General features: G+C 45.9%; 2 protein-coding genes across 3 annotated transcripts in view; both read left to right on the forward strand.

Moving 5' to 3' along the window:
• TULP3 (TUB like protein 3) overlaps positions 1-2457 on the forward strand; it is a 35497-nt gene extending 33040 nt beyond the window's left edge. For both annotated transcript variants that reach the window (XM_054807685.1, XM_054807694.1), the window contains one exon: positions 99-2457. In XM_054807685.1, coding sequence (XP_054663660.1) covers positions 99-232 — 134 coding nt within the window. In that variant the 3' untranslated portion in view covers positions 233-2457. The remainder of the gene's footprint in view (positions 1-98) is intronic.
• A 4218-nt stretch (positions 2458-6675) lies between these two features.
• Positions 6676-23311, forward strand: part of TEAD4 (TEA domain transcription factor 4) — a 95033-nt gene continuing 78397 nt past the window's right edge. The window contains exons 1-2 of the mRNA XM_054817996.1: positions 6676-6688; positions 8808-9260. Of these exons, the coding sequence (XP_054673971.1) occupies positions 6676-6688; positions 8808-9260 (466 nt within the window). The remainder of the gene's footprint in view (positions 6689-8807; positions 9261-23311) is intronic.

A 23311-nucleotide genomic window follows, 5' to 3' on the forward strand; every position in this document is an offset into this window, starting at 1 on the left:
TGTGACGTGTGTGGTGGTTTTGTTTGTGGTGGGTTGTTTTTTTTTTTCTTTGCTTCACTGTGAAATTGTTCGTCTCTGAATCTTTCTTTTCTCCCCAGCTGACTACATTGTGATGCAGTTTGGTCGTGTAGCAGAAGATGTGTTCACTCTGGACTATAATTATCCTCTCTGTGCTCTTCAGGCCTTTGCTATTGGACTCTCCAGCTTTGATAGTAAATTGGCCTGTGAATGAGATACAACAGACTTGAAACATGGAACTCACTCCCATCCCTTCATCTTCTTGTAAGAGTTCCAGGTGGAGTAATGAAAAGCACATTGGGGATGGAAGGGAACTGGAGGACAGACTTCTGCAGGCTTATTAGAAAGCAAATACCAGGCCTCAGAGCATTATGGTAGTTGTCAGCAGACTATCTTAGGACACTGTCCCAGGATTGAGCAGTCTCTGTATGCATTGTGGAAGAACAATGAATGTGGGTGATGTTTTTGTTGTCGGTGTTGATTCTGCTTTCAGAATCCTTGTAACAGATGCTGCATGAGAGCGGGCTAAGGAATTTAGCCCACTAATTGGAACCCCCTTGCAGCTAGGATTAGAAAAATAATGGTTGAGTGTTCATATAACTTGGAACTTCCACAGTGCCCCTGGAGATGATGCTACTAATCTGATGAGGAACTCCTGAGCTACTGATAAGATGAATTCAGAAAAAAGGAGGACAGTTGTTGGCATGTGTTCTCTTTTGCCCTGTGTAGCATTTTGCTGTTTGTTAAAACAGTCAGACATGGAAAGATTCAGGTTATGGCTCTGCAACCATAGGTAAAGGTCAACAAATAGAGTTGGAATGAGACATTGGCTCTAATAAAACACTTTTGTCTTTGTGGGATGATTCTCTGTTAAGCTGATAGTCCAGTTCCCTTTCATTATTCTAATTGCTCCATATCCCTTGACAGTCTTTTTACCAAATAAAGAACAATCAAATCTCAAACACTCCTTTTTTAGTTGGAGATATTATATCCATTGCTGTTTCTGTTATTTGTAAGCATGTGAAAAATGAGACTGAATAGATGATAGGATCTGAATGTGGCAGAAGGTAGTATTGTAACAGTATACATTACTATTCCTGAAAAGCAGTATCCTGATTGATTGACTCTAGACTGTAAGCTGATCAGAAATATTTTTAATTTGTCCATTGTTTGTAAAATTTGCTACATTTTTAGGAATAAGTTAGTGACCAATTTAATTTTTTTTAACATGAAATTATCTCAAGTCATGACATATTAAAGTAGATTTTATGAAAATAATTTTAACCTGACTATAAGAAGGAGTTACCTCAAAAGGAGATTACAAGTGTTTTCAAAGGCATCAGTAACTTTAAAAAAATTAATAAATGTATCAGGGGGCTTTGCAATGTGTCCTTCCAGTGTTCCATTTTTAATACTGGATGTACATTATGGAGACTGTAGGTTACAACATGGGACCCTTCTTGATTCATACAGCCTTGACTCATCGGAATGAATTGCTGCACACTGTGACATGTAAGCCTTGTAGTGTACACATCTGTGTGCTGAAGCAGAGAACAGTTATGATCTTGCCTGTTTCATGGCCGTTACGCGTACCCATGATGATCCTGGAAAACCCTGTCCCTCTATTGAGGCAAGAATAGGTGTTCTCCAGCTTTGGATATTGTCATTGTCGGCAGACTAACTCTGTTTCAAGCTCCAAAGAGCCAGATTTGTTGATTTTGGTCTCTGGAGTCTTTGCAGTGGTAGATATCACTTTCAAAGTAATGAAACTTTGTGAAGACATTTTCCGATATTGCCAGGAAAAAATGACAGTAATCATGTGTAAACTCTGTATTTAACTGTAAATTATGAATTGATGCTGAGAACTCCAGCTCATGTATCTCTCAGATGCTGATTCTGCATTAGCTGGTGAGCCATTGTCTAGAGATTATTTCATCAGCAGAGCAGCCATCGAAGAGAACTTGAATCGTGGATCTCTCTTGTGCCTTCATGTACTTCCTGCTCATCAGACTGGGGACAAGACCTGCCAGTTTTCCAGTTGTGCTCTTCTGAGTTCTTGGCTGATGGCTCTGCATTCCTTCTACCCATCCAGAAAAACTAAGTCAGTTGGTTACCTGTATGATTATTTTTCTGACTAGGACTGTGTGAAAGAAACCGCCTGATGTTAGTTTGGGGTGACCTGAAAGTAGAATGGTAATTTCCAATTCAAGATTATTTTCTCTGTGCTCAGAAGGCCACAGTAGCATCCCTTTACTCACCCTTTCATTTAGGCTTGTCAGCAGTGGCTCTTCAAGCTATTTGTTGACATCAAATGATCCTAGCAGGGTCAGGGCCTCTGGGTCTCAATCAAATTATGCAGACAGATGAACTGATTCAGTGCTCTTTTATCAGATACTATTTTACATGACTTGTATTTATAGCTTTTATATCTAAATGAAAATAAACTAATTTATATATTGAAAAAATCCTTAACTGTAAATGAAGTTTTTTGTAGGATTTTGCTGTCACTTGTGGGTGACTATTCTTCCTGTACTAGATGCTACCTCAGTTTCTTCCTGTCATCTTGTATCTCATCTCTCTTCTTACTCCCATTTTTCCATTTTAATTCTCAATTCTATTCCTTTGTGGGTTTTTTTTTCACACATGTAGAAGTCTGGGAATAAATAAATGTAAGGTTAGTCTCCCTGATACTTTTCCACCACCACCCCCCCCCCAGTAGGTCTTCCTGTATAGTTCTTGGTTCCCATTTGATTCTGTCTTTAAGCTAGTTGCACTTCTCTGCCCCATGTTTTTAATGTTTCTCCCAGCATCCAGTTAGGGCTTTTGAGATAGTTCCTGATGCATTTTCCATCTGAACCTGTTCCACTGTTGAAGTACCATACCATATATTTCTGAATCAAGAACTGAAATAATACAAGGCTAAGAGGAATACCAAGTTGTTAGTGGTTATTTTTTCCTATTTCTACTGGGAGATGTACAAACCTCAGTATGAGGAGATATGGTGTTTCTGACAATCAGAAACTGACACAGCTCTCAATGTGTAGGCCCTGTTCCTCATGCTGGCCACTTATCACCTCTTTTCTTACACAATTTCCATCTATGCCAAATTAGGTTTAGTTGAGAGAGAAAACTGATCAGGAAATACTACTGGGCATTTGTTGTTAGTACAGTAATATTAGTTGCATACATGCAAATGTGACATTCTTGAAATCCCAAAGAGATCTTAAAACAAAGAAGGAAGCCTATTAAACTGTTAAATATGAATCCTAAAGGCAGGCCTAGCAGACTAAAACATCTCCTAGGCTGCTATAAGCTCCTTGGCTCACAAACATAAAAGACAGTGAATAATTTCTTGCTCTTTTAGGGCTCAGTCCCACTGTCATTGAAGTTTTGCTGCTGAATTTGGTAGCAGTAGGACAAGGGGTTTTGTTAATGTTGGCATAATAATTATATTATATTTAGTGTCGTCCTCTACTTACTGGTATTAACAGCTCTGTAAATCTCTCAGTTGGCATTGAATTAGGTTTCCTGTCACTGGCACAGAAGGCAAGCAAAGCGTTCCCCATGATTTACAGGTAAAGAGGTAAGAGTTTGTGCAAACTCTTGTGAAACTGAACTATGACTTTGACAGAGTTAGGAATCTCATCTCTGCCACAGTGCCAAACTGTTGTACATAACTGCAGTTTGGAACTACTACAGCTGAAACCCACAACTAAGAAAGATGCTTAAGGCATCCTAGGGCCAAGGGATTTGGCCCAGCATATAGTTATGAAGAAGAATAGAAAAGTAACGCTGGTGTAAGGGCTTTCTTATAACAGGGAAAACAGCCTGCCACAACTGTGAAGTGGTAAGAATTGAAAGCCCCGCCATGAAAGAAGGCAGAGTACAGGAGCAGTACTCACTGTTACTCTTCTATCTCTTGAACTGTACAGTCTATAGAGTTTTTGTCTTCTCATGCTGTCCCTTAATATGTTCTATATGGAATTATTCTTTCCTCACTGGAAGCTGGAGGTCACTTCTTTGGTCCCAAAATGGGAGAAAAATCCAGAAGCACTCACTTCACCAAAAAGCATTAAGGTAATGGTTATTACAACTGTAACCTACTGTGGTAATTTGACATTTAATTTAGAGAATACATAAATAGGTGAATGTAGTCTAGAGAATGGAATTGGTGATCATTTACTTTGATTAAATTAACATTTCCAAACAAGGCGAATCATTGCACTGTCTGCAATAAAACAGCTTACAATTATGAAGAAAACAAAGGATTTTTTTTTTAATGCTTAATTGAATTTAGCCCTTTATTTATTAAAGGGAAAGTAATACTATTACTGTGAAAAATGACTTTATTTTAAAAGCTGCATATCAAAATCATTCAGATAGAGTACAGATAGGGTTGGGGAATTAAGTAAGTCTGACCAGTTTGCCCAACTCCCTCTGCTTTCTGTTCTCAACAGAATAGTTTGCTTCCACATTACCACCAGAAAAGAGTAAAAAACCCACAACCCAACAAAACCAAAAAACCCCACCACAAACTACCACCAAAGCCCCTTTATTCTCTTGAGTGGGTTTCCATCTGGAATCGACTAGAGTCCTGCAAACAATTTGTGTGATGATTCACAGGAAGGAATAGGTTTCAATTCCTTCTCTTTGAGTTATGTTGATTCTCTGGGGAAATGGGAGCAAAACAGTATGTTAGTCACACAATCATGAGACCTGGCCTAGACTTCACAGAGATGAGATGCGGCAAGAAGTGAGATACCGTTAACATATATTTGGTTTTCATTAGATTACATGTTTTTAAATATGGCTTAGTAGAAACAGTGGTTAAATGAGATCATTACAGAGCTTTATATAACACCTCTTGCAAAAAATAATTGAATTTTGTAACTTTATGTCATTTATATTGTATATACTCTTGATTCCTACAGATGTATTAGAAAACTTTTTTCTTAAGTATTTACAAAATGATTGCTGCATTGCCTTACAAAGAAATGTAATTGTAAGTATATTAAAAAGGATTACCAATATCAGTTCTCTTCAGCACTGCCAAACTAAAAAACATAAAAACAACAACAAAGAGAAGTGGAGTTGGCCTTCCAAATCCCCAGACTAGGTTTCTGAAGGTGATGGGGTTTGTCATCTGGTTTCTGAGGCCTTAGGAGATACTTAGGCCCTGTTTTCAGTCTTTTCTCTGCAACTGAGTTGTGAACTTTTTTACCTTTCGGTTCTTACCAAAAGCTGAGATTTTTCTTAATCAATTTCTTCAATATATCGGACTTTTAAACAAAGCCAACTGTATCATAACTCTATCACAGTGTGGTGGGTTGACCCTGGCTGGAGGCCAGGTGCCCACCAGAGCCGCTCTCTCACTCCCCTCATTCACTAAACAGGGGAGAAAAGGCATAACGAAATGCTTGTAGGTCGAGATAAGGACAGGGAGAGATCACTCTCTAATTGTTGTCACGAGCAAAACAGACCGAACTTAGAGAGGGAATTCATCTAATTTATTACTAGGCAAAACAGAGTAGAGGAATGAGAAAATAAAATCAACTCTTAAAACACTTCCCCCCACCCCTCCCATCTTCCCGGGCTCAACTTCACTCCCGGCTTCAACCTTCCCCCCCCTCAGCTGCACAGGGGGACAGGGAATGGGGGTTACGGTCAGTTCATCTCACGGTGTTTCTGCCACCTCTTCATCCCCAGGGGGAGGACTCCTCTCATCGTTCCCCTGCTCCAGCATGGAGTCCCTCTCACGGGGTGCAGACCTTCAGGAGCAAACTGCTCCAGCGTGGGTCCCCCATGGGGTCACAAGTCCTGCCAGCAAACCTGCCCTGGCGTGGGCTCCCCTCTGCACGGGTCCACCGGTCCGGCCAGGAGCTTGCTCCAACGTGGGCTTCCCACGGGCCGCAGCCTCCTTCAGGTGCCTCCACCTGCTCTGGCATGGGGTCCTCCACGGGCTGCAGGTGGAATCTCTACACCCCCTCATCCTTCCTCCATGGGCTGCAGGGGGACAGCCTGCTTCACCGTGGTCTTCACCATGGGCTGCAGGGGGATCTCTGCTCCGGCGCCTGGAGCTCCTCCTCCCCCTCCTTCTGCACTGACCTGGGTGTCTGCAGAGTTTCTTACATCTTCTCACTCCTCTCTCCGGCTGCAAAAGCTCTCTCTAACTGTTTTTCTTCTTCTTAAATATGTTCTCACAGAGGCGCTGATTGGCTTGGCCTTGGCCAGCGGCGGGCCCGTCTTAGAGCCGGCTGGCATTGGCTCTATCAGACACAGGGGGAGCTTCTAGCAGCTTCTCACAGAAGCCACCCCTGTAGCCCCCCCACTACCAAAACCTTGCCACGCAAACCCAACACACACAGGTAGTTATGTGCACACCAGGCATCTGTGACAAAGTCACCTGCTAGACATGAAAAAGTCTGTTTTGCTGATGTAGGTGCACTGCCCAGAGCTGCTAATAGGATGTAGTTACATTTACTAAACTCGCTGTTTTACTACTACTGTTGTTTTGGGAATGTGACTTTCCAACCCTACTGCAGCTCTCAGTCTTGTTATCAGCGTTTTCTGGTGCAGCATGTTGGCATTCCTGTGCTGGTCATTTTTGTTCTAGTGTATATATAAACCTTGGAAAATAGATACTTTTTGATACTTTAGATGGTTGCTGCAGGTAAAGTGGTTAAAATACTGTAGTATGCATGCACTTAAAACAGTGTAAGAGGCTTTATACCAATAGGCTTCTTTTTTCAGGTCAGCATTATTTCTTATTTGCCTGGTATTACTTGGGTCTGGACCCCTTGTACTATGTGACACAAAATGATCAATTCTCCCTCAAAATTTTCTAAATGAGTTTAAGACAAGAGACTAGGCAAACAAGCAGGGAAATATTAGGAAAAAGTGTTGCAATGCTGATTAGTATGATACTGTATTTTAGTACAACAGCCTAAAAGTAAAGTTTTCTCTAGGTCTCATGATGTGCAAAAGGGATTTTAAAGGGTGGGGTGGGTGTGCTCGTGCAAATAATTAAATGAAATTATTAACTGAATGATTAAATTAATTTCAATAATTAAAAGGGGGATAAAGGTATACAGGCAAAGTAAGGTGCTCACAGTTACAGTGCTCCAAAGAGAAATGGTTGAATTCCCGGGGCTTGGTTTTGATCATGGTCCTGATTTCTCAGGTGTTTGTGATGATTGATTTCCAAATGTAACAAAAGCAAAGGAGAAAGAATACAAATGAAAATTAAACAGGACCACAGTAGAAGACTGACCAGAGGTGACTACTGGAAAAAGAGACAGTAGTAAAAGACCGTGAAACACCTTTGGGACTTAACAGAAGACATGCTGTGTATTTGTTGCTATAGAGAAGAGAGAGGCAGGGCCTGCAAAGTGTGGAGAGAGGTAATAAAACAGGCATCCAGCAGAATAAGCCAGTGCCCTTCTTCTGGATTGCTGTGAGCACAGTAGGCCAGGAAAGAGGGTTGGGGGTTTGGGAGCAGATGTGTTACAGAGGTTAGCTGACAGCTGAAGCTGTATGAATGGACAGGAAAAGAGCGGCTTAGTAGTGAACCAGTCTGGCGGCCCGACCTAGTTCGAAGTAACCTGCCCCAAGGCAAGCTTGACAGGCGTGTGAGAATAAAGGATTGCCACCAAGCTGAGACTGCCTACTTTGGTGGCCGTGCCAGTTTTGTGCCAGAGCATACTTGGAGCCATGGTGCATTGTCAATGTGGTGATGGGCAGTGGAACATACTTTGCAGATGAGGACGGGGAAGAGAAGGCAAAGGGGGGAAAAAGGATGTGTGGAGCTCCCACAGAAAAAGGGCAGCCAGTTTAAGGTCGATTATCTGCAAGAGCGATTGAGAAAAGCCACTGAGGACATCCCTTTGCTGTTAGGTGTGTAGTTTACTTCCTGGGATGCTGCCGGGACAATTAAACTGCTATAACCACTTCTGCGGCGTTGGGGTTAGTTTGTTTTGCAGTGGCTCAGCTATGCTGGGTGGAAATCACATCACACATCTCTTAGGGGCTTCGAAGAGTAGTTGTTCGCGGGCCGCGCCTGGCTCGAAGGAGCTAGCTGGGGGACCCGTGCGCCGGGCGGGGGCTGGGGAGGCGGGATCCCCGGGAACAGAGCCTCCTCAGCCGGCGCTCGGCCCGGGCGGCTGCTGGGCCGCGCCGAATCCCCGCAGCGCCGGAGTCCCGCCTCTGGGAAAGCACCCGGCAAGCGGCGGCGGTTCCAGGGCTCTTCCCCCAGCTGAGGCCGGCCCGGCCCAGACACAGACTCCAACTTCTCCCCCGCCCGGGCGCCGCGCAGATTCCTGGATGCGGTAGCGTCCCGCCACCCCCCCCTTCCCCCGCCCCTCCCGCCTGGAGTTTCCTTCCTCCGCTCCCCCCTGTGCGGACGGCCTTCCCCCGCCCCCGCAGGTCCCTCTTCCGGCCATTGCCCGCGTTCCCTCCGCCCCGGTCACACACTGCTCCCAGCCGGGGAGCGCCCGGCCCCGCTGGGTTTTGTTCCCAACTCCGCCTCGGCCCTTCTCTCGCCTCCCCCCGCCAGTCCCCTCCCCAGCCCCGTCCCAGCCCCGGCGTTAGCCGGCAGTCCCCTCCCTCGGCCGCGTTCATTTCATACCAACTCTCATTCCTCGCATTCCTCACTTCCTCCTTTCAAACTCCAGAGGAAATAAAAACCCTCCCTTTTCCTTCCAAACTCTTGCCCGGCCGCCGACGCGCCCCCCGCCCCCCCTCCCCGCCGCCGCCCGGGCTCGCCGTCCCGCCAGCCGTTCCGCGCTCCTCAGGTGAGTGTGCGCTTTGTGCCTCCGCTCCCGCCGGCCCTGGCTGCTTCTCCGCCCCGCTCCGATCCCCTCCCCGGCCACCCGGCCGGCAGGAGCGCCCGGCGCGGCATTGTTCGGGCCGTACCCACCGCTGCGGGACCTGGGGAAGGGGGGAGCCCCGAGGGCCCACCCCGGAGCCGCCCCGAGGGCAGCCGCGGCTCCCCGGCAACTTTTTTTTCTTTCTCTCCGATTTGGTGGTGGCGACGCTGAACGAGAAGCTGACCCGCCCGCTCCCCTTGTCCAAGCCCCCACTCCCACCCCTGCGGGCTCGGGGGTGGGGATCGGGCGGGAGCGAGGGGCAGGCGCGCAGTAACAGTCCTCATCTGCTCTTTTGGCAGAAAGTCCTGGAGCAGAAGGAGCATTTGAAGCCGGTCTCCGCTGCCCCTACGGAACAACAGCTGCTCTTGCTTCGCTCAGGTCAGGACACGCTATTTCACGATCGTTTTCGCGCGGGGTGAAGGGGCGCGGGTGCCCGCAGGAGAGAGGGTGAAAGCCGGTCATGTGCGACAGAGGAGGTACAAGCGTACAAAGCGGTAGGAACATCCTCAATGGAGGCTCCGGCGGCTTCCCCCGTCGGGAAGGGGCTGCCGGCACTGGGACTTCGGAAATTCGGTCGCTTGTCGCGTCGGCAGAAAACTGCTAGCACTTTTAATGGAAAAAAAAAAAAGTTTCTGTACCGTTTGTAGATATGTCCTTTGAGGAAGGTGGAGAGGAGGATCAGTGCTTTCTGTAATAAATTTTAATGTAAATTATGGAAGATGTTTTGGGGAAAAACAAAACAAAAAATCATAAGGAAACCTATCTGTGAGAAGACATGTGGGTTGTTGCAGGGCATTTACCAAAAGATGAGGGAATACTGTTTTCCCAGATCAGTTATTCTGAAGTTAGACTTGAGTTTTGGTGGCGTGCTCCTGGAAAGGATTTAAATTTAAACAAACAAACAAAACCACCACCCCCCCCAAAAAAAAAAAAACCAAACCACCAAAAATCAAACGAAAAGCTTCTCCAAGTAATCTTTTATCTTATGTAGATAATTCCGTTTAAACGATTCCTTGTATGGAATTATAAAGATGGGGCTTTTTTTGTAGAAGGGGGAAGGAGTGTAACTCCAAGTACTTTATAAAAATCCTTAAAATACCTTATGGTGAATAGTCATATAGAAGTAAAAAACCCCAAACCCAACTATAACTAATCTACCAATATCTTTTTTGCTTTTGTTTAACCTGAAGTTCCACTCATGTTACTTTCTAACATTATGAGTTGAGTTCTGCAAATCCTCTACAAATAAACAGCGCAAAATACTTTTCAAATGCAGGGGCTGGGTGGGAGGGAAGGAGATTTTTTTTTTTTTCTTGTTTCCTATTACTCAGAGCAGATCGGCTTCCACTATACTTGATTGCACTGTCCGTGTGCAAAGTGAGTGGAGCATTTGTTCACCTGTATGTCCATCTGTGTAGATGTAGGAAGTTTTATTGTTTCTCCTACAGAAGGAAGCGGGCAGTAGGACAGGGCATGGAGTAACGGGGAGGAGCGAGGGGAGCAGAACAAGGGGGAAAGCAGACTGGGTATACAAGTGGTAGGGCCGGGTTGAAGCTGCTGTACCACCACCTGTGCATTTAAAGCCTTTTGGTCTTGATCTCTAGCGTAAGAAAAAGCTAAGAGGCTGGATCGTGCTGTAATGAATACAGCTTCTTTATTAGGGCTGGTGTATGCTGTGGTTCTCTTTGGAACTTGGGTTGGCAAAGCAAAGGGCAGCCAGCCAGTGGGTGCAGTCACCTTATGGGGTTTTCCTAAATCCTGGTCTGGATGGTTCCCTCAGACTCTAGCAGGTGACAAAGTCTATTGTCCTTTGTTCACTTGTATGTTGTGTTGTCCTGTCCATGCCCCCCCTCCACCCAATGCTATACGATGGATTTTCCAGTAATTTTCTTGGGCAACTTTTCCATCACCCAATGTACTTTAACATCAGAAAAGTTTTCTTACTCTATTGCAACAGTTTTTACCTTGGTGCATATGTCTGTGAAATGATTGCTTATTTTCTCTCTCTGCACCTTCTAGGTTCTTACAAGCTGCTAATGAGACTAAACTTAATGTTTTTGAACGTTTATTATTCTAGGCCTAATGATTGTGTTTTATACTCTTCACTTTCTTCAACTTATCTGTAGTCCTTATACAGAATGAAATCTGATATTCCCCGTGTTGGAGGTGATTAATCTCTCTTTGTTGCCCAAAGTAATATCTGAACACAGGCAGACAAAAGTTACATTGGTATTTTGTAGAAGTGTTTTCTTTGCAGACAACTTTCTCATTTGTTCAACATTCTCACTCTTGCATGTTTTTACCTCCTGCTTCTGGCAGGGCTTTTTCCTTGATTTTTTCATTGTTGTTTCTTCAGTTCCTTTGCATTACTTTTTCCACATAGTCTTATTTGTCCACCTTACTACTTTTGTTTGTTTTTGAGCTGTCTGAATCCTTTTGAGTTTTTTCTATCCACTGGTGTTTGTAAACTTCATTCTGTATCACCTGCAAGTTTCATTAACATTACCTTTATTCAGTCTTGGATCTCTAATAAGATGGCTAAGAAATCTGGACTGGCAAAGATCTCTGCAGCAACCCAGTGAATACTCCCTGTAGCTGTTGGTTCCATTGGTATATATCATTACACTTAGTTTTGAAGCTATTAGTTAATTTTCTAATAATATGAGCAGTACTCTCCAAAGCCAACTTGAAATAATTTTTCAGCCATGATTTCCTGGGAGAGTAGCAAATGCTATTCTAAATCCAAACCTATTACATCATGGACTGTATTCTTTTCGTTCCCTGACTTCATGGGAAGTCTATCCTCCTTTGAACAGCAATAAAGTTTGTCAAGATTTACAGTAGTGTATGCTCCTATCTCTCTCCAACTTCTGCATTATGCCCACCACCATGCTAAATAAATGCCCAACGTGTTCCTTTGTAGATCCTTGTAAAAAGTCAGGAATTTGGATGCATAGAGCTCATTACAAGATCCGAGACTAGATGTTTAGAAAGAGTTCTTTGGGGTTTGGAGGTGTTTTGGGTTCTTGGGGGTTTTTTTGTTTGTGTTTTTTGCGTGGGTTTTTGTTGTTGTTGTTCCTGCCCCTTGGGTCCTCCTTTTTCTGGAGATGATGCAGTCACTCCCCTTTGTTTTTAACACCATATGAATTAGGCGTTTTCCTGCTAGGGAGGGGCAGGTTTTCCAGTTCCCGGTGCCACTGGCTGAGTCACTGGCTCTGTTTTTCTGTTCCGTTGTAGGTTTATAATTACTTTGTTCTTACCTTCGTTAGAATGTGATTGCCAAAGGGTAGGTGTTTTAATTTGCTGTACTTCTGAGACATGAGTGCCAGTGTCTTTCAGAGCCTGGATACAAGCCTTTGAAGCATCTGCTTTGCAATTGCCAAAGAGAAAATAAATTAGCATAGTCCTCAAAGTGGTCTCCTCAAACAGTATGGTAACCATTAATGACAGATGTCCAGGCAAAGTCTAATCTCTGGTAACCAGGACTGCTTTAACTGAAGGAGGAAAAGTCAAGAGAGCACTGAGTGTGTGTATACTGAAATGGAAAGGGAGAATTTGCAGATATGTCTTAAGTTTATCTTACCTGATCATACTTCTCCATAGCAAGTCCTTGAAATAAAGCTCACTGGTAACAGACTAGTAGGATTTAGAGAGGTTCTCTTGATTTGAAAATCTTGTCAGCTTAGAGGAAAAAAGAGAGAGGTGTAAAAGATGGGTTTGCATGAGAAGATTGTCTCCAAGTACATTCACTGCTTGTTGATTTATCTTTCTAAAAATAAATAAATAAAATCCTATTTATTTCCCCACTCCTGTTTGTTTGTGAAGGATCTAAGCAAACAGAAGAGAATAACTGTGCAGGGGAAACAATGTAAACAGCTGTTTCTATCCACTCAGTAATCTAATTGAAAACCAAAGCAGCATCATCTTTTTCCACTGTTTTTGGTCACAGGTTTTATTTGTAAGAACATGATTTAAAAACGAGACAAGTCTGTAGTTGTCTGTGTCCCTTTAAGAATCTAGTTTTGCTTGGCTAGCTGCCCTTGTTCTCATGTAGATTAATCCAGCAGAAGGTATATAACCTGTTGACCTTCCTGGCGAGAAGGGTCTGGAAGGGCAAAGAGATAAATCGGAAGGTTCATGCTTTCCTGTAATATCTGGAGGCAAGTTTAACCTGTGTTTTTCAGGTTTTGGCACTTCTTTTTAATCTTTTTTTCTTCCCTCCTCCCCGCCCCCCCCCCTTTTTTTTTCCTTTCTTAGTGATTCCTGTTTGAGTGTTGGGGTTGTTACTTGCAGGTTATCATGATTTTTCACTTGCTTTCTGTGAAATCCCTATATGTTCAGCAGATTGGAAATGACTGTGTTTATGCCACAATTAAGAGGGAAGAGTTCTGAGCTCAGAACTAACTAGTCCAAGTTAAGGATGGCTCTACTGTTTCTCGTATCAAAGTGGTAGTAGGAGAACTGGAATCTGGCTAAAATGTATGGTGTCTGTTAGTCTGCTAGGAAATGTCAGGCTCTTACAGGAAAACGAATCTGGTGGACTTTCCTCAGCGTTAGCCCTCAAGAAGTGATCATCTCAGCTGTAAGCAGTGAGTGTTCACCTGCTGCATGTTCCAGGTGGAGTGTGTACTCCAAAACTGAGCTGGGGTGGTTTCTGAATACCCAGAGAGAGTGCAGCTTGGTTGGTAGCCATGAGTAGGGTTCATTCATATGATGCAGATGTTTCATGGTTGTTCTTTACTTAGGCATTGGTTTAGCAAAAGTATCAAACACCTTTAAACTCCCATCTAACTACTACTAAAATCAAGGCACATGCTTAATTAGTTGACTGAATTGAGGTCCCAATTTATGTACTTGTTCTGCCTGTTGTGGTTTGCTTTTTTCTTTAGGCTTTTTAGTAAAGGGCTTAGCCCTGGCTGGACAGGTTGTGCCTGCAATACAAACAGCCTGCAAGCACTGCAGATGTGGAAATCTGACTGTGGGTTGTGTGGTCAGTGCTCCTGTCTATTCTGTTCTAAGTCTCCTAGCCCAGGTTCAGCTATTTCATTTATTGGAGACTGGCTACTGGCTATAGTTCTGGAGCTAAATGTTTTCACTGCTTTGGATGAGATTTTGCAAACACCTGTCTCTGAGTTAATGTGAAATTCTGCCATTAGCGTCACAGGAAGCTAAGTATGTCACAGTTGTGAGTTGTTTTGGGACATCTACTCTCGAGTCCTAGACAAGAGGTTGAGAGATGTCATAAACAGGAGGCAGGATTAGGAAATAAGAATTCTACTTGGATATAATAAAATGGGCATTATCAGTCTCTCAATTTCATGTTACTTGTCAGGAAACACCTAAAAGACTCCAGATTTCCCTATCCTTTGATAATTAAGTGATAATGTACTTTGGGAGAATGCTAAACATGATTTATTTCTGTCTCTAGCTTGGTTTGGTAAGACCCAAGTAATTTTAATTGGTCAATGTCTACACTTGTCAATACTTGAAGGGACAGTTATGATTTAAACATGTTAGTTCACACTACTGGTGATTCTGCAACAGAAAATGGACATGATTATTGGACTTCCTCCTGGTTCATTGCTTTCTAACCACCTCTGTGCTTGTTGGGAGAATTAGTCCTGGTGACCACTGCTGCTAGCATGAGGGTGGCTAACCTTTTTTACCCTGCCACAACCTTCATCTGTTTGGGAAGCTGTGAAAAACATGCAACATATCTTGGAAAGTCAGGGAGAATGGGAGCTCTGGGAACAGTTCCCGCATGGGAGATAACAGTGACTCCCCAGGAATTACACTGCTCCTTTGAGGGCTGGGGCGAGCTCAGTGTGTGGCTCAATCCCAGGGCAACCTGGCAGTGTCAATCTCTGCTGCCCTTGCTGGCTCATTTTTTCTCTCCCAGCTGAGATGTAAATCACGCAGTAGTCATTTTGTCAGTCCAAGGCTGGTGGCCGTGTGATGTAGCCTGTACATGGGAGCTGTGCATGAGTTGCCTGTGGCTCAGGATCAATCCCCATGCTGGCCACCCTTAGACTAGTGGCTGCAGAACCAGCCTTTGGGTTTTGTTGTTGTTGGGTTGTATATTTTTATTTTTTTTCTCCCCTCCTTACGGCAGCATGACTCTGTATTCTGTTTCCTTTATCACAAATGTAACTGATTGGATGGTGTGCAAGGCCACACACAGCCTTATCTCATCACATCCTGTTTGACTGCATTATCCAGGGCTGCACTGATAGAAGTTCTCCTTTCTCCTTGTTTTGATTTATATCACTGTGTGGGACACTGCATCCTCTCTCTGTTTCAGCCAGAGCTCAGCTACTGCAGTAATTTAAGAGTGTTTTGCTTCGCTCAGGAAGTCGGGTGCCTTTTGAACAGCAGCTGCTGCAGGCAGTTTCAGTGTAGCAAGCAAACCAAGCTTGATTTTGTTCTAGGCAGCACGATAAGCGTTCAGCTGGATTCTAAGCTTATGTTGGATATGATCTGGGGCTAGCAGTGCTTGTTCCTTTGTAAACCAGTCTTATTCAGTGGTTGATTCAGACGGAGACAAAAATCTCCCAATGCAGCCTGTAGATGTAATTATTATATTACTTTGCCCAATACACAGAGGGAAATCTCAGTTCTCTCTTCTTCCTTGCCTGGGCTGCTGCCTGTTAAGAGCTTTTGCTTCCCTTAACTGCTTTTTATTCATAGGATCAGGCAGCATTACTGTTGTGTCCCAGGTGGATAAGGGTTGTCCCAGGGAATAGCCAGCATTGCTCAGGGATTGCAGGAGTCCCAGGGCAAAAGGTAAGATTGTAGACAGCCTCACCACTTGGCTAAGTTGTTATGGAGTGCTTGAGTGGAACCCTCTCAAAGGACTCAGTGAACTGCACCCACCCATTTCTGCTGTCCCTGGATCTTCTGCTGAAACTCAGTGGCTCTAAGCTGATTTAATAACTGGAGTGTAACTCTTGAGGATCCTGGCCAACTAACTGATCATTGGCTGTGCTGCAAAAGTGCTGTTACCTTCATAGATATAGTTAGCGCTATTTGGTCTGGGTACAGTTACATTTTTATTCTGCTCTGTAGAGACCTTGTAAACATGTTCATGATTTCTGTCTTTTGCCTGCAAGCTTTAACAGACCTTAGTTATTGTTGAATAGCTGCTTTCCCACCTTCTCCCTTTCCAGTACTCTTTTTTTCCTGCAGCCTTTGAGTTGCACCTTTTGGAGCTACTCATCTACTGATTGCACTCATTCTTCTCTTTCAGAGGAACTGAGCTATTATTGTAAGTGTCCAATAGAATTTCCCAGCCTTCTCCCTCTGGTAAGTTTGAATGCTATCTTCCGTTGTACCCTGTGCAATAGATTTCATAGCATTCCAAACTGTTTCTTTCCTAACCCCAAATCTCCTTGTATGACTGCATTGTGTAAGCTCATTTGTTAGTGTGTTCTGGATGGAAGTAACTGACTGGTTGTTGCTGTTTCCAGGTTTTCTTGTTGTTATAAACTACTCTAAAGTTATAGTTAGAGCAGCAGGACATCATCTCTTCTGGCCAAACTAATTCTTTTTTAAAATTCTCTGTTTGACTGCTGGTCAGATATGAAAATGTTGTGGTTCAGATCCTCTATAGTAGCAGCTTTGGCTCATGTTACCAAGGCAGTGAATACCAGAATTGTTTGTTTTTATTTGCATTAGAATGACATCAAGGAATACCTGTAATGGTAAGCAGTCCCTGTCCCCACAGCTTGCAGTTCCATGAAATGAGATAAAGGGACATCCCTGGTAAAATGAAGTGACTTGCTCAGAGTGCAGCCAGGTCAGAAGCAGGAGTGGAACTGCACTGTCAGACTCCATATGGCTGCACTGGCAAGCATTCCTGCCAGGGAGGGGTGAGTGGATAGGGATGTCTCCAGTTAGTGTGATCTAGCAGGGAAAGGGGGTGGCCATGGAGTAGGGGGAGTCTTTTGGACAGAGCAGCTCTAAGAAAACTGAACAACTGGTGACAGCTGGCCACAATTTTTCAGATCCTCAGGAAAGTATGATTTTGTGTTGAGCAGCTGCCACAGACACTTAAGAGGGAGCTGTTACCAACAGTAATGACTGAGGGATTGATATTAGAAAGCAGATGTGTCAGACTATGGAGTCTGTTAAAGATGCGCTCTCTGTCAATGAGACCTCTCTGAAGGGCTCTTGGCAGCTGTCTAGCCCTGCAGGATCTCTGAATCTCAATGAGATATCATGTGTGAAAGGAAAGAGAGTGTTGAAATTATCAGCATCAGAACGATTAAACCAAAGCTGCTGGAGCTGAAAGATTTTTGTGCTTTCTCCATGGTTTTGCTTTCCTCTGGCCCAAAAGCCTGTCTTTGATTAACTCATTAAGAGATGGGCTGTGGCAGAAAGAACAACAGGGACCAAGAGTGAATAAGAAACAGTGTTTGGACAAAGGGAAATGTAAGAAGGCAGTAGTGATACTGTGGTGAGGAGGTGGGGGCTGTGAGGAACTTGTGTCTTTGATCCTGGGAGAAAATTTTGACTGGACCCCACAAAGAAAGGTAGTTAATCATCTCTCAGTAAAATGAATGGGATCAGAATAAGAACACTGTAAGGTACAATACCAGAAATACAAGAGCTAAGAAGCAGTGCATAAGTTCACACTGAGGGAATCTGGAGAGAACAAACACCAAGCCTGGGACCTCTGGCGAGACTTCCTGTTGTAAGAATGGGACAACATCCTCTGACTCAGGAGATACAAAGAACTGTGCCTGGCTGAGGGATTCAGATGGGGAAGGAATTGTCTGAGCATGCCTGGGAACTGCAATGTCTGTTTAGAGAGTTCAGAATCAAATTCCTTCCACATCAGAAGAAAGCTTTGTGATTACAAGCTCTTCCACAGGCAGAATGTGTAAATTTGCCTTGCTGCGCTTTCTCTCTCTCTCTCCCGCTTTCTCTCTCTCTCTCCCGCTTTCTCTCTCTCTCTCCCGCTTTCTCTCTCTCTCTCCCGCTTTCTCTCTCTCTCTCCCGCTTTCTCTCTCTCTCTCCCGCTTTCTCTCTCTCTCTCCCGCTTTCTCTCTCTCTCTCCCGCTTTCTCTCTCTCTCTCCCGCTTTCTTATTTTCCTTTTCTTTCTCTCTGTCGTGGTTTTACCCCAGCTGGCAGCTGAGCACCATGCAGCCGCTCACTCACTCCCCCCCCCATCGGGATGGGGGAGAGAATTGGAAAAGTTAGTGAGAAAACTCATGGGTTGAGATAAAGACAGTTTAATAGGTAAAGCAAAAGCCGCATGGACAAGCAAAGCAAGGAATTCATTCACCACTTCCCATGGGCAAGCAGGTGTTCAGCCATCTCCAGGAAAGCAGGGCTCCATCACGTGTAACAGTTACTTGGGAAGACAAACACCATCACTCTGAACACCGCCGCCCCCCCCAAGCTCCTTATAAACTGAGCATGACATCATATGGTATGGAATATCCCTTTGGTCAGTTGGGGTCACCTGTCCTGTCTGTGTCTCCTCCCAACTTCTTGTGCACCCCCAGCCATCCCGCTGGCAGGGCAGTGTGAGAAGCAGAAAAGGCCTTGGCTGTGTGTAAGCACTGTTCAACAACAATAGGTCCATATAACAAAACCATCTCTATATAATCAACACTGCTTCCAGCACAAATCCAAAACATATCCCCATACTAGCTACTATGAAGAAAATTAACCCTCTCAGCTGAAACCAGGACATTCTCTTTCCCTCTGCTTCTTTTCTGTCTCTCTGCTTCTTTTCTGTCTCTCTGTCTCTCACTTTCCTTCTTTCTTGTCTTTCCGTCTCTGTCTGTCTCTCTCCTTCCTTCTTTCTTGTCTTTCCGTCTCTGTCTGTCTCTCTCCTTCTGTCTGTCTGTCTCTCTCCTTCTGTCTTTCTTTCCCTCCATCTTTCTGCTTCTTTTCTGTCTCCCTCCATCTTTCCGCTTCTTTTCCCTCTTTCTCTCTGCCTTTCCCTATCTCTCTGTGTCTCTGTTTCTTTTCCATCTTTCAGTCTCTTTCCCTCTGCCTTTCCCTCTCTCTCTCTGTCTCTCTGCTTCTTTTCTCTCTCTGTCTTTCCCTCTGCCTTTCCACGTCTTCCGCCTTCTCTCTCTCTTTCTTTCCGTCTCTCTCTGACTTGCTCTGTGCCTCTCTGGTTCTTTTCCATCTTTCTGTCTCTCTCTGCTTCTTTTCTTTCTCCCTCTAACTTTCTTTCTTTCCATCTTTCCGTCTCTGTCTCTCTTTCCCTCTGTCTTTCCATGTCTCTCTGTGCTTCTTTTCCGTCTCTCTCTTTGCCTCTGTCTTTCTGCTTTTTTCCCCTCTCTTTCTCTCTGTCTTTCTGTCTCTCCCTCTGTCTTTCTGTCTCTCCCTCTGTCTTTCTGTCTCTCCCTCTGTCTTTTCGCTTCTTTTGTGTCTCTCTCTCTGCCTTTCCCTCTCTTTCCTTCTGCCTTTCCCTCTCTCTCTGTCTCTCTGGTTATTTTTGGTTTTTCCATCTCTCTCTCTTTCCCTCTGTCTTTCCATCTCTCTCTGCTACTTTTCTTTCTCTCTCTATCTTTCCTTCTTTCCATCTTTCTGTCTCTCTCTTTGTCTGTCTCTCTGTTTCCCTCTCTTTCCCTCTCTCCATCTTTCTGCCCCTCTGCCCCTCTGCCCCTCTGCCCCTCTGCCCCTCTGCCCCTCTGCCCCTCTGCCCCTCTGCCCCTCTGCCCCTCTGCCCCTCTGCCCCTCTGCCCCTCTTCTCGCTCTTTCTCTGCCTTTCCCTCCATCTCTCTGCCCCTCTGCCCCTCTTCTCGCTCTTTCTCTGCCTTTCCCTCCATCTCTCTGCCCCTCTGCCCCTCTTCTCGCTCTTTCTCTGCCTTTCCCTCCATCTCTCTGCCCCTCTGCCCCTCTTCTCGCTCTTTCTCTGCCTTTCCCTCCATCTCTCTGCCCCTCTGCCCCTCTTCTCGCTCTTTCTCTGCCTTTCCCTCCATCTCTCTGCCTCTCTGCTTATTTACCGCCTTTACCTCCGTCTCTTTCCCTCCGCGTCTCTGCATCTCTGCTTATTTACCGCCTTTACCTCCGTCTCTTTCCCTCCGCGTCTCTGCATCTCTGCTTATTTACCGCCTTTACCTCCGTCTCTTTCCCTCCGCGTCTCTGCATCTCTTCTGTTTTTTTGTCTTTCTCTCTCTCTCTGTCTTTCCCTCTGTCTTTTGTTTTTTGTCTTTCTGCTTCTTTACTGTCTTTCCACCTTTCTGTCTCCCTCTGCTTCTTTTCCATCTTTCCCTCCCTCCGTCCTTCTGTATCTCTGCTTCTTTTTTGTCTTTCCCTCTGTCTTTCTGTCTCTGTCTTTCCGTCTCTCTGCTTCTTTTCTGTCTTTCCGTCTTTCCATCTCTCTCCCTCTGTCTTGCCATCTCCCTCTGTTTCTTGTCCGTCTTTCCCTCCCTCTGTCTTTCTGTCTCTCTGCTTCTTTTCTGTCTTTCCGTCTCTCTGTCTCTCTGTCTTGCCGTCTCTCTCTGCTTCTTTTCCATCTTTCCTTCCCTCCGTCCTTCCCTCCCCCTCTGCTTCTTTTCCGTCCTTCCCTCCCCTCTGCTTCTTTTCTGTCCTTCCGTCTCTCTGTATCTCTCTGCTTCTTTTTCGTCTTTCCCTCTGTCTTTCTGTATCTCTCTGCTTCTTTTCTGTCTTTCCCTCCCTCCGTCCTTTCCTCCCCCTCTGCTTATTTTATGTCTTTCCCTCCCTCCGTCCTTTCCTCCCCCTCTGCTTATTTTACGTCCTTCCCTCCCTCCGTCTTTCCGTATCTCTCTGCTTCTTGTCTGTCTTTCCCTCTGTCTTTCCGTCTCTCTGCTTCTTTTCTGTCTTTCTGTCTTTCCTGCCGTCTCTCTCTGCTTCTTTTCCGTCTTTCCCGCTCTCTCCCTGCTTCTTTTCCATCTCTCCCTGCTGCTTTTCCGTCTCTGTCTTTCCGTCTCTCTGCTTCTTTTCTGTCTTTCTGTCTTTCCATCTCTCTCTGTCTTTCCCGCCGTCTCTCTCTGCTTCTTTTCTGTCTTTCTGTCCCGCCGTCTCTCTCTGCTTCTTTTCCGTCCTTCCGTCTCTCCGTCTTTCCGTATCTCTCTGCTTCTTTTCCATCTTTCCCTCTGTCTTTCCGTCTCTCTGCTTCTTGTCTGTCTTTCCCTCCCCCTCTGCTTCTTTTCCATCTCTTTCCGTCTCTCCCTGCTGCTTTTCCGTCTTTCCCTCTGCCTCTTTCCATCTCTCTCTGCTGCTTTTCCGTCATTCCCTCTGCTGCTTTCCCTCCGCGCCTTTCCGTCCCTCTCTCGTGCTTTTCAGTCTTTCCCTCCGCATCTTTCCGTCTTTCCCTGCATCTCTCTGCTGCTTTCGTGTCTTTCCCTCCGTCTATCTCTGCTGCTTTCCCTCCGTCTCCGCTGCTTTCCCGTCGTTCCCTCCGTGCCTTTCCCTCCCTCTCCGCTGCTTTCCCATCTTTCCCTCCATCTCTCTCCACTGCTTTTGAGTCTCCCTCCACGTCTTTCCATCTCTCTCTGCTGCTTTTCCGTCTCTCCGTCCTTCCGTCTCTCTGCTGTTTTTCTGTCTTTCCCTCCGCGTCTTTTCCGTTTTTCCCTCAGCGTCTTTCCCTCTGTCTCTCTGCTGCGTTTCCGTCTTTCCCGTTGTTCCCTCTGCGTCTTTTCCGTCCCTCTCTGCTGCTTTCCCGTTGTTCCCTCTGCGTCTTTTCTGTCCCTCTCTGCTGCTTTCCCGTTGTTCCCTCTGCGTCGTTCCATCCCTCTCTGCTGCTTTCCCATCTTTCCCTCCATCTCTCTCCACTGCTCTTGCGTCTTTCCCTCCGCGTCTTTCCGTCTCTCTCTGCTGCTTTTCCATCTCTCCGTCCTTCCGTCTCTCTGCTGCTTTTCCGTTTTTCCCTCAGCGTCTTTCCCTCTCTCTCTGCTGCGTTTCTGTCTTTCCGTCTTTCCCTCCGTGTCTTTTCTGTCTCTCTGCTGCTTTCCCATCTTTCCCTCTGCGTCTTTTCTGTCTCTCTGCTGCTTTCCATCTCTCTGCTGCTTTCCTGTCTTTCCCGTCTCCGCATCTTTCCCGTCTTTCCCGTCTCTCCCTCCATCTCTCTCTGCTGCTTTCCCGTCTTTCCCTCTGTGTCTTTCCCTCTGCGTCTTTCTGTCTGCTGCTTTTCCGTCTCTCCTTGTCTTTCCCTCTGTCTGTCTCCGTTTCTCTCTCTGCTTCTCTTCTGTCTCTCTGACTTTCTTTCTCTTTCCCTCTGTCTTTCCGCTTCTTTTCTGTCTTTCTGTCTCTTTCTGCTCCTCCTCCGTCTGTCCCTCCATCTGTCCCTCTCTTTCTGACCTTTTTTCTCTCTGCTTCTCTTCTGTCTTTCCATCTCTTTCCCTCTGTGTCTCTGTCTCTCCGCATCTCTTCTGTCTTTCCCTCTCCGCATCTCTCCCTGTCTCTCCCTGTCTTTCTGTGTTTGTCTCTGCTTCTTTTCTATATTTCAGGCTTTCCCTCCCTCCTTCTCTTCTGTCTTTGTGTCTCCGCTTCTCTTCTGTCTTTCTGTCTCTCTCTCTCTGCTTCTCTTCTGTCTTTCCCTCCGTCTGTCCCTCTCTGCTACTTTTCTGTCTGTCCCTCTGTCTGACCCTCCGTCTGTGTCTCTGCTTCTTTTCTGTCTTTCCCTCCCTCCGTCTTTCCCTCCCTCCATCTTTCCTGTCTCTCACTGCTTCTTGTGTGTGTGTCTGTGTGTGTCTCTGTCCGTCTCTGTCTGCTACTTTTCCCTCCCTCCGTCTTTCCCGTCTTTCCAGTCTCTCTCTGCTTCTTTTGTGTGTGTCTGTCTGTGTGTGTGTCACCGTCTGCCACTTTTCTGTCTGTCCCTCCGTCTGTCCCTCCCTCTCTCTCTGATACTTTTCCCTCTGTCTGTCCCTCCCTCTGTCTGTCCCTCCCTCTGTCTGTCCCTCCCTCTGTCTGTCCCTCCCTCTGTCTGTCCCTCCCTCTCTCCCTGTTTCTTTTAGGTCTCTCCCTGCCTCCCTCTCTCCGGTCTCCCTGCCTCCCTCTCTCCGGTCTCCCTGCCTCCCTCTCTCCGGTCTCCCTGCCTCCCTCTCTCCGGTCTCCCTGCCTCCCTCTCTCCGGTCTCCCTGCCTCCCTCTCTCCGGTCTCCCTCCCTCTCCCTCCCTCCCTCCCTCCCTCCCTCCCTCCCTCCCTCCCTCTCCCTCCCTCCCTCCCTCTCTCTCTCTCCCTCCCTCTCTCTCTCTCCCTCCCTCTCTCTCTCTCCCTCCCTCTCTCTCTCTCCCTCCCTCTCTCTCTCGCCCTCCCTCCCTCTCTCTCCCTCCCTCCCTCTCTCTCCCTCCCTCCCTCTCTCTCCCTCCCTCCCTCTCTCTCCCTCCCTCCCTCTCTCTCCCTCCCTCCCTCTCTCTCCCTCCCTCCCTCCCTCTCTCTCCCTCCCTCCCTCTCTCTCCCTCCCTCCCTCTCTCCCTCCCTCCCTCCCTCTCTCTCCCTCCCT

This window comes from Grus americana, chromosome 1 (assembly GCF_028858705.1).
Source record: "Grus americana isolate bGruAme1 chromosome 1, bGruAme1.mat, whole genome shotgun sequence".
Lineage (NCBI taxonomy): Eukaryota > Metazoa > Chordata > Aves > Gruiformes > Gruidae > Grus > Grus americana.